The sequence below is a fragment of the Asparagus officinalis genome, chromosome 8 (genome assembly GCF_001876935.1).
Source record: "Asparagus officinalis chromosome 8, Aspof.V1, whole genome shotgun sequence".
NCBI classification, from domain to species: Eukaryota; Viridiplantae; Streptophyta; class Magnoliopsida; order Asparagales; family Asparagaceae; genus Asparagus; species Asparagus officinalis.
Genome location: NC_033801.1, coordinates 98357320 through 98370465, shown reverse-complemented (window position 1 = coordinate 98370465; position 13146 = coordinate 98357320). Strand labels below are relative to the sequence as shown.

Below are 13146 nucleotides of genomic sequence, written 5' to 3'. Positions count from 1 at the left end.
TTTCTTGATTTGATTATCGGGGAAATGAGCCCGCAACTTAATAATTTGTGCCAATAGCTTTGAAAAAGCTAAGTTGCGGGTGGACAAAAGGCACACGTAAGACCACTTGGTTGATGCATCTATAAGTACCATAAAGTACCTAAATGGTCCACTTGCGGGGTGAATAGGCCCACAAATATCGCCATGTATTCTCTCCAAGAAGCTAGGAGACTCTAATCCCACTTTCAGAAGGGAAGGTCTCATGATCAGTTTACCTTGAAAACAAGATAGACATGAGTAATCACTCTTCTGAAGAATCTTCAGGTTCTTCAGGTTGTGTCCACTTGATTGGCTCATGATGCGGTGCATCATTGCTGATCCTGGGTGACCCAGTCTGTTATGCCAAAGTTTAAATTTCGGCAAAGAATGGCACTTCTGGTGCACAATCATGTTAGCTTCTACTGGTTGAATATATGTATGATAGAGACCCGACGGGAGTCCATTGAATCGTTCTAAGATAGTTTTTGAACCATCTTTTTGACGAGTTACATACAAATACTCATCCTCATTTATTTCATTGGTTTCTAAGTGATATCCGTTTAAACGAATATCCTTGAAACTTATGAGGTTTCTATTAGATTTCGGAGAGAATAATGCATCTTTTATTATTAGTCTCGTTTTATTTGGGAGCAATATCATTGCTTCACCAAATCCTTCTATTATATTAGATAGTCCTGAAATCGTAATTACAGGATCATCATAATCATATAAGCTATTGAAATAGCTTCTTTCACGAAGGATTGTGTGCGTCGAGGCACTGTCCACAAGGCACTCACACTTCATCTCTAGATCAAAGATCTAGGGACGATCGATACTAAAGATCCGTAGAACGCTGCCTCCTTGCGATGATCCGTCGAATGCTCCCGCTGCAACGAACCAGATCTCAATGCGCAAAAGAGGAAGGAAATATATATTTTTTATGGCTCAGGGATTCAAGAACACTTCGTACTGATAACGTGTTTGAAACCATTACCTAGGCCAAAGGCCTATGATGTATATTTATAGATAGTCAATATGAATAGGTTGAGTACCCAAAAGTCACCTCCATTTAATGGGGTATTACACCATCATAATGGGGGTGTGAATGGAGGGATAATGAGGGGGAGGCCAAATGCCTCCCTCATCTCATAATACCCATTTATTTTTTTTACGGAATGGTTTCCAAATAGTCGTGGGAACAAACTATTTGAGGTCGCCAAAATACTGACGAGAAGTTCGACGCACCACCGCATCAACTTTTCACAAAAACCCCTTGAGAACTGTTTTCTTTGCGACAAATTTTGGGAGAGCAGAGAGAGAAAGAGAGAGGGGTCCAGTGGCAACTCTCCCTGACGCAGTGATTCTCGTTACCATCGTCGCTTGTCTGCTCGATTTCCTGGAAAGATATCTGCTATCGCTCGCTTTAATCTCGTAAGTAATTTGTGGGTTTTCTTAAAGTTTCAATTTTGGGACATGGGTTATAAATTATTTAGGTTTTTTCCCCTGCCCCCCCAAGATTGTTGTGGCTATGAAGGGAGAGCCCTTGAAGATCATGATATCTGGGGCTCCTGCATCCGCGTAGGGAACCTAATGTTAGTTCGTCACAAAAAAGGTAAGTTAAAGCTGTGCTTATTTTATTGATTTAGACCAGTTTGTTAGCTTTTGAGATATTACAATGACATATATAGATAGATACTATTAAAAAAAGCACATGGTAACTTGTTTCCACATTATCACACAATCATATGAAATATGTTGCTAAATAAAATTAGTTTTAAAGTGCCCATTTACCTTTTCCTTAATCTTTATTAGTTTAAGGTTCTAAGCTGAGGTCTTTCCTTTCTCAGAATCCTATTGAATGTAAATACTACTTTGAGCTTGGAAGAGTTATCTTAATGAATTATATCTCTAATTTGATTATTTCAATTTTTTCATACTCATACAAGGAGCACTGATTATTAATTAAATTAGTAAAAGCTTTAATAAGTTTGTAATGTGAATAATTTCTATGTCAATTGAAGCTTTCATTCTATTTCAGGGTGAGAAGCTCTTATTTAATTGAGACTTTTAATTAGATTAGAAGTTCTAAATTGATCGTTTAAATTAAGTAGAAGTGTAGACTATGACTAACATACCCTTGACTACCATTTGAGATACTCTCCAAAAATTATAAAAACCTTAAAAATTGAGAAAATATAATCAGGACCCCTAATTATACAAGAATTTCGGAAAATGCTTAAGACCTGAGAGTGTTTACTATGATTTTTTTGTTGGTTGTTAAGCATTTATGATGTGTTTTTGTTGGGAAATTATGATGATATTATTTGATAATGGTGATGTTATATTTGAAAATTGTGATGATTTTATTTATTAAACTCATTATGAATATTTTTTATATATTTAATGTTAAATCACTAATAAAAAAGAAATTCGATGTATATGATAAGAGGGATCACATATTTCATCTTGTGTATACTCTTCATTTGATTAGAGGTTTAAATGTTTACTGGTGTCAGATGCAAATGGACATGCTCCAATTTTCATTTCTGGGAAGTTTCCTCTGTAACATAGCTACATATAGGTATTAGTTTACTGGTCTGGACACCATTGTGTCTATGAGCAGGATAAATAGCATTTTCTTGTTGATGGTGTTGTGGATTTTTTGATGTCATATGTTCACTGAAATTTACTGGCCTGGACACCATTTTTTATTTGTACTTAGTTCTTGATCCAGTGTTTTGCCACATTCAGGAAGGGAGGGAGGGACTTGATTAATGGAAGAGTGCCATTTTTTATTTGAGGGAAGGGATATCCATGCTTTGGTGTCGGTTTTTTATTAATTTGGCTTATCTGTTGGTTTTGTTCTCTATACAGTGCAGTAACCTCTCTGCATCTGAGCTTTTTGCTGATACGAGGAATCATCCTAATCAGATGTTGTCGATTGCATTGGAAACTGAAACTATGGTGCTTTGTTTTGAGCAAACATCATTGGCGCTTCAGTTGCTACATTTATGACAGGATGCACATGATTGAGCTTAAATTCGTATCTTCTTTCAATTTCAGGCTAATGGGATTGCTGCAATGGAAGATGTGTTTGTTGAGATAAAACGTGAACTTACTATAACCAGAAGGCTTTTTCTGGTACAAGTCCATATTAAATTTCAATATTTGATGTTGTTCTCATGAATTAGTATTTTGATGTGTCCCTGATAATGTTAATCTTTAAGAGGTAGCTTGCTTACAATTCCCTTAATTTTGATAGTAGTCTCCCACAGATTTTTCAAAACCTCTTTGATTAGTCTTTCCACTATAAGTTTCGACCAACGATCCTTTAAGATGAGAGGTCAAGCAAATATAAGTGATATCAACATCTCTAAAAGGTCCTAAGAAAGTTCATAGTGGAGGAGGAGGAGTAAACTATTTGTCGGGAAAGAGCGTTATATACGTAATAATTACCTTGGACTCAAAAGCCTTAAAATTTCATCCCACAACCATTGTATCTCTTTTGGTATCTTTTCTTATCCTTCCTTTAGTTGCATAATTCAAAGTTCGCGTTCCCTACCCCAAAAAGTCTGACAATTTGCTCGCAGCTCTGCTGAACTGCTTAGTCACTGCATCTTTTGTAGAGATTTGCTCAAGGCTTTATTTGCTGCACCTTTTGAAACTGTCGATACTCCTTGCATAGTTGCATGTCAATAAACAGGACAAAAGGAATACAATGTTCCCTTCCATCCCTTTCCTATAAACCTCTACAACCAGTGTTTCATCTTACAATTCTTACCCATCTCACAAAAAAATGGCCAAGATTCATGTACCAATCAAATCCGAGATATCAGCAAGAAGAAGAAAAATTCACGAAAGAAGAAGACTACCTCCCATCTCCCTATCCTTCTGCAGGATGTGATCTTTTTTAGCATCTTCGTATATCTCCCCGCCTCCTTCCTTCTTTGCTCCCTTAGCCGCTCTTCTCTTCAAATTTGTAGATAATCTTCACTTTCCCCGCAGCCATCCTGCTCTAGGTTCTCACCATTTCCTTTTCTTCGCCGTTAATTGGTTCACTAACATGGAACTGACATTCTTTGGTCTTCAGATCAATCGTGGTCCTCATTCCCGCAACCATATCACTCTTCACGAAAGCTTTATAGTTTGGATCCCCCTTTCTTAGTGTCATCCATGCATCCTGCAATGGTCTCCTACTCTTATCTACTCATATGGTTCGGAGGGTTGTAATAACCAATCTAGTCACAAAGCAATGGCGATTTCTTCCCAAACCCCTAACTGGACACATAATCTTCATGAACCTCTATGGACACTCGCCCAACTTGGTAATGCCTTTATGGTCTTACCTTTAATCCCTCTTTGGACCAGTACAAGGTGGTTCACTTGTTGCTGGATTTTGCAGGTTCGATATTGTGTGAGGTCCTCACATTCGGATCATCGAATTGCTATTGGAGGACAGTTGGTGTACTCAAGCCTACTAGTCCTGGTGCCAGCATCAATGTCAATGATTAGCCAGTAAGGATCGGTCAAATCTTATACTGAGTTGATTGGCATTCTAGTACATGGCATACTACTACTGGCTTCGACCCTTCAGAGAACCATAATGTCTATGGATGTGAGAAAAGAGGAGTTCCGAAGGGTGAAACGACTGGCATATGCCAAGGACTTATGTTGGCCCTTTGAGTTAGGTGGACATATATAGCATTGCTTATTTTTGATCAAGTTATGGTTGATATTTGAGTTTTAGAGGAAGGGGAGGTTTGGGTGAAGATTGAAGAAGCATGGTACTATGCACAATTGGTTAATGAAGTAATCGGGGCCCCATGGATTTGCAATGAAGTTTGAGCTGAGTTCTTCCCTTCATGTTGGGAAGGTAATCATCTTCAAGTCTGAGAACAGACTGTTTAAGTATGATGTTGAAGATGACTGTTTTACAGTGGTGAAGACCCATTACGGTTATCTAGGGATGACGAACTGCTACTATAAGTAATCCTTGTGCTCATGTGGATAGCCTTGTATGGCCATGAAAAAATTAAATGAAGTCTGAATTATGAAATAATGTAAGTGTCTAATAAAATAGGTGGTAAGAGTAATATTTCTAATAAAATAAGTAATCCTTTTATAAATGAAAACCCATTATGGTTATCTAGGGATGACAAACTGCTATTATAAGTAATCCTTGTGCTCATGTGGATAGCCTTGTATGGCCATGAAAAAATAAATGAAGTTTGATTTATGAAATAATGTGAGTGTCTAATAAAATAGGGATGAATTCCATTTGGTTGACTTCTGTCTGTTGAAAACCTTTCTTCTAATGTAAATCCTTTTATAAAATTCTAAATTAAGCAAGACAATGCCCTCAATTTTTGTCATCCTTTGTTTTCTTGTCACAGTGAAGATAAGTTGTGTATTGATAATCATCCTTTGTTTTCTTCAGCTTAGTTTTATTTGTCACAAAGTGGTATTCTTTGCGAATTTTGGTCTACCATTTGAAGGCATGCAGAGAAATATTCCTTGTTACATTTTTGTAGCGATACCTCTGTACTTTTAAGTTGTTGTTATTATTATGTTTCCCTAATATTTAAAATCTCATTCAGGAATCAAAATGGTTCTCATGGAAGCAATCTTAGCAGAATCTGTCCTTCACCAAAGGCTCTAATCTCCTATTTACTGTTGAAACAGAAAAAATGCTATATCATCAGGAAATAAGGAATAAAGGATTGCTTATTTGAGCATATGTTGTTGCTGATAGCAGTTTATGTATTCATAATAGTATTTTGCATTAAAATGGCATCTTTCAGATTTAGAATCTAGCAGATTTTATTCTGTTTGGGCCATGTTTTTCTCTTTGCCAATTGATCTCGGTATTGTAGGCTGCTGCTGTTGCACTCCATTGAGGTTATAAGTTGGATCTAATATTTTCTTTATTTCGGACTCTTTTCTGTTAAAGTGGTGACTAATGAAGTCTTTATTTCGTGTGTTTGCAGTTCTGTACTTAACTAATTTTTGGCCCTTTTAGGCACTGTTTGACAACCAAAAAAAGTGTCTTAGATAAGAGCTTTTGTCTTATTGACTTGGTCAATAAGCTAGTAGAGCTGTTTGGTGACCAAAAATAGGAGGAGATTATATTGGAGATTGTGTCTTTTACAAGTAGCTTTTGAAAAGCTATCTCAGCTAGCGTTTATCTTTGAGAAGAAGCTGTCAATTAAAATTCTTCCGTTTATACCCCTAATAATTAGGCCAACCGCACCTAAAAAACCCCTCTTTATTATTTCAGCGTGAAACCCTTCTGCCGTCAACAAAAAAATCCATCAAGGAGGAATCGCGATTCTCCTGAAGCCCGCGCTCTCTCCCCGATCCAATCACCGCCGCTCTCACCCCGATCCGATCACCGCCGCCGATCCGATCCGCTCCGATTGACGACGATTCGATCACCGCGCTCGATCGACGTCGATCCGATCACCGCCGCTCTCTCCACGTAAGCTAGAAAATCTCCTCACTTTTCTTCGATTGTGCCTTATTTTGTGTTTTCTAGTTTCAAAATCTCCTCACTTTTCTTCGATCGTGTCTTATTTTTTGCCGGGTATAGATCTGAGTCTCTAATCCAGTCATGACCGGGTATATATGTGCCATCTAATTGACAGTCTATTACTCTGAAAACTTAAAAAGCAAACTACACTATTCTATATAATGGAATGAATCAGCTGCAGGACCCAAGGAATGGAATGGAGGTGCAAATGTCGACCCAATTAAGATAAAAGTAAAGTTTGGCAAAATGCATCAAAATGGATGTCTGTAGACAAAATGCCTGGTTTGTTAGTCTTATGAAGAGGATGACTAGATATCTGGCTTGTCATTGTATTCATGACAAAGAAGTTTTAATTCAAGGATTTATTACGTGGGTTACAATTTGTCATTTTTAAATTTGTCATTTTAAATTATAATCTTTCATCTGTTCCTACAACTTTTCTTTGAAAAAAAATATTATACATCTCTAAGAATTTTGCATTTGATTTTCGGACATTCTAAGAATTATGCATATCTGAAAATTTCCATCTTCTAAGAATTTTGCATATCTGAAAATTTTTATCGTATCATGGGTGTTTTGTTAAGATCCTTTCAAAGAGCCGGGGCATTAAAAGCTTTTTATACATTTACAGAAGTTTCCATGATGAATAAATTTTTTTGGCTATGAGTCCTCTTTGGCTTAGAGGTTCCACATGCATTCTTTTACTAAGTTAGGATCCATGCTAGACTCTGATTTTCTTCAGGAATATTTCAGCTTCTTCATGGGATTAAAACTCTAAAAATATTTTTCTATCACATCTGTAGCGGAAGTTTGATCTCTTCACTCTATTAGACACTTCAATCATAATATTTGTATTCACTTAACAATTGTGATTTTCACTAAGTGATAAATAAAAAAAATACAGTGATTCACGGAAGATGAGAGTGTTAGTTAAATTGATATTATTATGGCCGCATTTGCATTGCATAATTATATTCGCATTAACTCAGTCGATGATCCGTTGTTTACAGTGTTAGAACAACAACCAAATTATGTACCCGAAGATGAAACTCAAGATGAACTCGAGGATCTTGATGAGAATAGTAATTTTTCAAGAGGGACAACTTCTGAAATGAGGGAAGTTCGTGATAACATTGCTCGCTTATTATGGGAGTCAATGTGATAAAATACTTTCAAGAGGGACAACTTCTGAAATGAGGGAAGTTCGTGATTTTATTACCTCTTTACTAAGATTCAAGGTGCTAGTTGCGTTTTTCTTTTGTCCATTTTTGTTTTATAAATGTCAGGTTTTAGTAGTATTCACGAATTCTATAGAACGAAATTATTTTTCTATTTTAACTAATATTTTACAAGTATTATGTAACTTTCCTTAATTATACATTGATCAAATGCTTTCTTGTTAAAAGAATGTTGTCTTTCCATATATCTGCTCACTGATCTCTTCACTTTAACATTGCCATCTCCAGTCTGTTGTTGTAATGGATTATTCTTTACTGGTGGGAGTTGATGAAGTGAAGCATGAACTTGTTTTGGGAATTATTGATGTAATGGATTATTCTTTACTGGTGGGAGTTGATGAAGTGAAGCATGAACTTGTTTTGGGAATTATTGATTTCATGAGGCAGTATACGTGGGACAAGCATCTGGAGAATTGGGTTAAAGCGTCAGGTATTTTTGATGGACCAAAGAATGTTGCTCCTACTGTGATTTCACCCAAACAATACAAGAAGCGTTTCAGGAAGGCCATGACTGAATATGCAACATCTTTTGCTTATCCCTTCATAATTTTTTTATTCTTTGATGAAGACATGAAGATCAATGTGTTGCTGCATAGTTTATATCAACGCTGGCTCTTTTTCTTTTTTGAAATATTTTTTGTTGAAGTTTCACGCATTAAGAAATCTCGTCTGTGTACATTTTCTTACTTTTATAGTGATAAAGATGAGGAATGAAAATAGGCAAAAAGATTTAAAAACATAGGTTTGAAGGTGTATATTTGAATCATAGGGTCAAATTGTATGGATAACTGAAGACTGAATAAGTTTATGAAACGATGTTTTTCTTGTTTTATATTATAGGTGTATGTTTCTAGTTATTTACTATAATTTCTATTGTGAAAGAAACTGTTTTGTTTGTAAATTTTGAGCACATAACATGTATTAAACTGCTCAGTTGTATTTTCTATGGCCTCAGGTTTAGATTATAAAAGATTATACTTTGTTTGCTGAGTTTTTTTTTCATTTGTATTGATTTTCAAATAATTGGCAAATACTTTTGACAATACGATGTTTTTTTCATTTGTTTCAAGGGAACTTCATTAAACAGTGTTCAAATTTTGTGTAGCTGATCATCGGTTAAATATCCTCTGTAAATTTAATTTTATGATCAATCAAATTATGTATCAGAAAGGCATATATTGGTTTCCCTAATTTTAATCTTTAAAAAATGCAATCAGAAGCTTGCATAATCCATCTTATTCAAAGAATCTATATTCCATAATTGCCTACAGTATTAGATGTCGTATTTACTGTTTTCTTCCAATTAACCTCTCAATGTTTGTGTATTTTTCATAATGTTTTCCCTTATTATGTGATGAAGGTTATTATTTTTATCACGTACATTGCACGTGCAATCCAACTAGTAAATAAATAAATAAATGAGTGTTGAGTAATTCTAATTTTATATCAATAATATTGCATGTTCTTTTTAGTCATTTTCAAATTTCAGCTAGTTGTACAGCTACTTTTGCCAAACAGATCTACTTCAATCAGCTAGCTACACAGCTATCAGCTTTCAGCTATAATTTCACAGCTTTCAGCTAGCTTAACAGCTTTTAGCTATAATCTCGTAGCTTTCAGCTAGTTTTGCCAAACAGAGCCTTAATATAAAAGCCTGTATGTTGTTCTTGAAAATGATTATGTTTATTACAATTTTGACTACGTAGACAACTTTATTGATCTACAAGCATATAGATGTTATTTTTTGGCGTGGACGGTAAGGAAAGTAACTATTCTTTAGGATATGTAGTTACCAGGATACATGGATGTTTTTATTTGGCTGTGACCTTTGCTATTGATTGATCCTATTTTATTACTTTATACTTCACAACTACAAAGGGTATCATAGTCATTAAGACAACTCTTATTAGAGCTGAGTTAAAGAAAATATTCATTTGGCTGAACCCAAGAGTCGGCATTAAAGGTTTTCCTGCTGTTGCTCTTGCTTTTTACATTTTCACATATTGTTCTTCTCAGAATGGCCCTTATAGTTTGCTGACCCATTTGCATGCTATACACTGTGTTCATGATTTTCTCGCTGGATCAGAAAAGAAAAAAGAAAAAGAAATTAAAATCAAACAGTTCGTAAATGCATTATCAGTATGAAGTGGTGCATATTGCTGCTGGAGATTTTCTAATTTACTAAGAGCAGAAATTGCAGCTGAAAATGGCAAGTGGGTCAAAGACCACATGGAGAAGGGGATATTGGCACTTGATGAAATTGTCATCATGGTATAAGATTTATACTATCGTTCCTGCTTATACTCTCACAGCTGCCATTTTACTATCCTGATGAAATTGTCATATTAGGCTTGGTTGTTTGAGATAATAAAGGAGGGACTTCTACAAGAAGATGCTCAAGAAAATGGATGTGAGGTATTCTTCATACATCAGTTTATGCATATATGAATTCTTGTGCAATTAGTACAAGTCTTTGAAGATATTCTTGTTGAAAGAGTATGTGGCAGAAAACTTGATCCTGTAATGGAAAAATATACCATCTAAGGTATTCCCAACCTGAAAATGAAGAAATTGCTACAATACTGAGCCAACGCTTTGATGATAAGAAGAAGAAGGTTTTTCAATTCACTTAAGTAGTGCCTTCCATTATAAAATCTTTACTTGATGTTATTCATATAATAGTTCACCAAAATCTTTACTTGAAGATAACTCACTAATGTATTGCATCTTTCTTTTTATTTTTCTCAGTTAAGTTGTGATTGCAGGCTTATCATAAGAATGTTGATGTAGGTGAAGATTTCATATACAAGGTGCATGGATCCATAGACTTTATCATTCTTTAACTAATCGAGTCCTTGTGATCTCGAAATGGTGCATTTATTTTAGTTCCATCTTTTATCTGCAAAAAATAGTGTAGTAGAAATGAGAATGTCACGATGTATGAGTGGATATCCTCTAAGAGATAGGATAAGAAATGAAGCGTTAGTTCTATGTTGCTCGGGTAAAATCTGAGCAATCATTTGAAATGGTTTGCTCAAATACAACAAATTTCATTGCATGCACCGATTAGGAGAAGTGATAAGATTATAGTTCATGGATAAAAACAGAGGCCTAAGAGAATTTGTTTAGACAATATTAAGAAAGATATGATAGTGACTTGTTTAGAGGAGATAACCCGAAAAAAAAAATTAGTGAAAGACTAGAATTCATGTAGCAGACGCGAAATATTTGGGAGAAATGCTGTGTTGTTATTGTTGTAAGGCTCAAGAAAGGTGTCCTTTTTTGCTTCGTTAATTTGTTTGTCATTAATCATTCAGTATCGTGTTTCATGTTCTTCGAATCCATCTTTTATGTCTGTCATAGTAGGGTGGTGTACCTAGACTATGTTATGTCCTATGCTTGAGATGTTTTTGTGTTACCCTACACTGGTTTTTTTGGACTTTGAGTTTAATTAATCTCTTATTAGTGAAGCAAGGGTGGATTAATCAGCCTGACTTTTCCTCGAGAAAAAGAAATCGCAAGCTGGTTTGCAGTTCTGTTACATGATTAGTATCATTTCTTGATTATTATCATTTTTTAGTGAACATGTAAAATTATGAATGGTGGAAGAATGACGGCCTTTCTTTTTCAGTGTGTCAACTAATCCTTGTGCTTATTTCTATTTTAAGATGTCCCATCTTTTGAGACTGGTGAGTGCAAGTTTCTGAGGGCTAGCGCACTCTAGGCTGATTGGTAGTCAAATTGTTGGAGGCTTACAACTAATTTTACATTGAGGAGATTTATATTAGTTTCAACTGAAATCACACTGTAAAGGGGGGTTTGCCAACAACTTAGTGAATTTAGCAGACAATAATCATACTTTGTACTAATCTTACTCATTTTACAGAATTTGAAAAAATTATAATATTTTCTTCATGTACGGGTGACTTCAAGGATGATATCTTAATTAAATTCTGGATGCTCTACATGTGCTGTGGGAAGAATCTGTCATTTTTTTTTATTTTTTACTTCTAGGAGTTGAACTAGCTTGTTGTCTATGATTTGGACAGGGAGATGGATAGTCGAATTAGTATTCAAAGTCTCTTCTAAGCTTAAGTTATTTTAATTATTGGCTATTTTTATTGGCTTCGCCTTTTGCTTTTTTCCTTTTCTTCTAATATAAAATTGGGAATAAATTTGGGTTTTCATCTGTGAGGGGTGGGCAGGGAGATGAATCTAAATTAAATTGATTGGGCTTTAGTTATGACTTTGCAGTTTGAAGGTTCAGCTTTCAGACCTGATTCTTACTTGTATAGTCTGATAAATTTGAAGAAACTGAAATAATAAAAAATGATTTAAAAAATTTAATGTTTAAGATAAAGAGGGATAACATACTTCAACTTATATATACTCTTGATGTGATTATATGTTTTTTTTGGGTATCAGATAGAAATGAACATACATATCAGGTATGTTACTTTGCTTTCTTATCTGTGGGTTTGTTCTTTATACAGTGCAATAACCTCTCTGCAGCTGAGCTTTTTGCTGATACTAGGAATCATCCTAATCAGAATGTTGTAGATTTCATTTGAAACTGAATGTGGTGCTTTGTTTTGTGCAAATGTCATTGGTGTTTCAGTTTCTACATTTATGACATGATGCACACACCACACAGTTTGAGCTTAGATTTGTACCTTATTTCAGTCTCAGGTCAATGGGAATGCTCCAAAGGAAGATGTGTTTGTTGAGATAGACTGTGCACTGCCCTTAGTTCTTGAGAAGTCAGAGCTCAATTTACCATCAATGGCTGCTTATGTAGCTAGTTAGAAAGCATTGGCGTCAGCATATTTGGCACTCAGTTATAATCATATTTCAAGCATGCCGGTAAGATGGTTTTGTAGTTATTTGTCATTAGCTTAGTCTCTTATATTGCATAATAGCTCCTTGTACCTGCATTACTAAGAAGTTCATAATATTTTCAACTGCATTATCAGTTTCTTCAGATTTTTTTTCCCAGAAGTTTGTGGTTCCGTACAAGAAATCTTGTCACAGACTGTAAACTTAGAAAAAATTCTTTTAATGATACAAGTCATTAGTTTCTTAGCGCTTACAGAGTCTGAGAATATTTTTATCTTCAAACTAGAAATGCAAGTTTTTCTCAGATGTGCCAAACTATGAGATGTGGTTTCTATTTCCATTTGATAGCAGCGTGTGTGGGGGTTTGCATACATACATGATAGAATTTTGATTGCTTCTGGAAGGATTCGAAGTCAGATCCTTCCTGTTCAAATTTGATATTCCCAAAAAAAAATCTTAAGTCAAGGAACAATCCCTCAAGTTATTTTTTGGCCCCCGGGGTGGGGGGGGGGGTGGGGGTGGGGC

At 35.3% G+C, this 13146-nt stretch overlaps 1 protein-coding gene across 21 annotated transcripts; it reads left to right on the top strand.

Moving 5' to 3' along the window:
- LOC109851424 lies at nucleotides 1209–13082 on the top strand. Of its 21 annotated transcripts, none has more exons than XR_002249814.1 (7): nucleotides 1209–1449; nucleotides 1535–1630; nucleotides 2770–3159; nucleotides 9977–10056; nucleotides 10135–10200; nucleotides 10534–10595; nucleotides 12469–13082. XR_002249814.1 is itself a non-coding variant. In XM_020421550.1 (4 exons), exons 1-4 carry the CDS (start codon nucleotides 8095–8097, stop codon nucleotides 12589–12591), a joined length of 381 nt encoding a protein of 126 aa, XP_020277139.1. In that variant the 5' UTR covers nucleotides 8093–8094; the 3' UTR covers nucleotides 12592–13082. The 21 variants fall into 21 exon arrangements, 2 of the variants coding, with proteins under 2 accessions (XP_020277139.1, XP_020277138.1); XR_002249813.1 differs by lacking the exons at nucleotides 9977–10056; nucleotides 10135–10200; nucleotides 10534–10595; nucleotides 12469–13082 and adding exons at nucleotides 4109–4891; nucleotides 6296–6496; nucleotides 7558–8091 and having other exon boundaries at nucleotides 2893–2982; nucleotides 3082–3159; XR_002249810.1 differs by lacking the exons at nucleotides 9977–10056; nucleotides 10135–10200; nucleotides 10534–10595; nucleotides 12469–13082 and adding exons at nucleotides 4109–4891; nucleotides 6296–6496; nucleotides 7558–8091 and having other exon boundaries at nucleotides 2770–2982; nucleotides 3082–3159.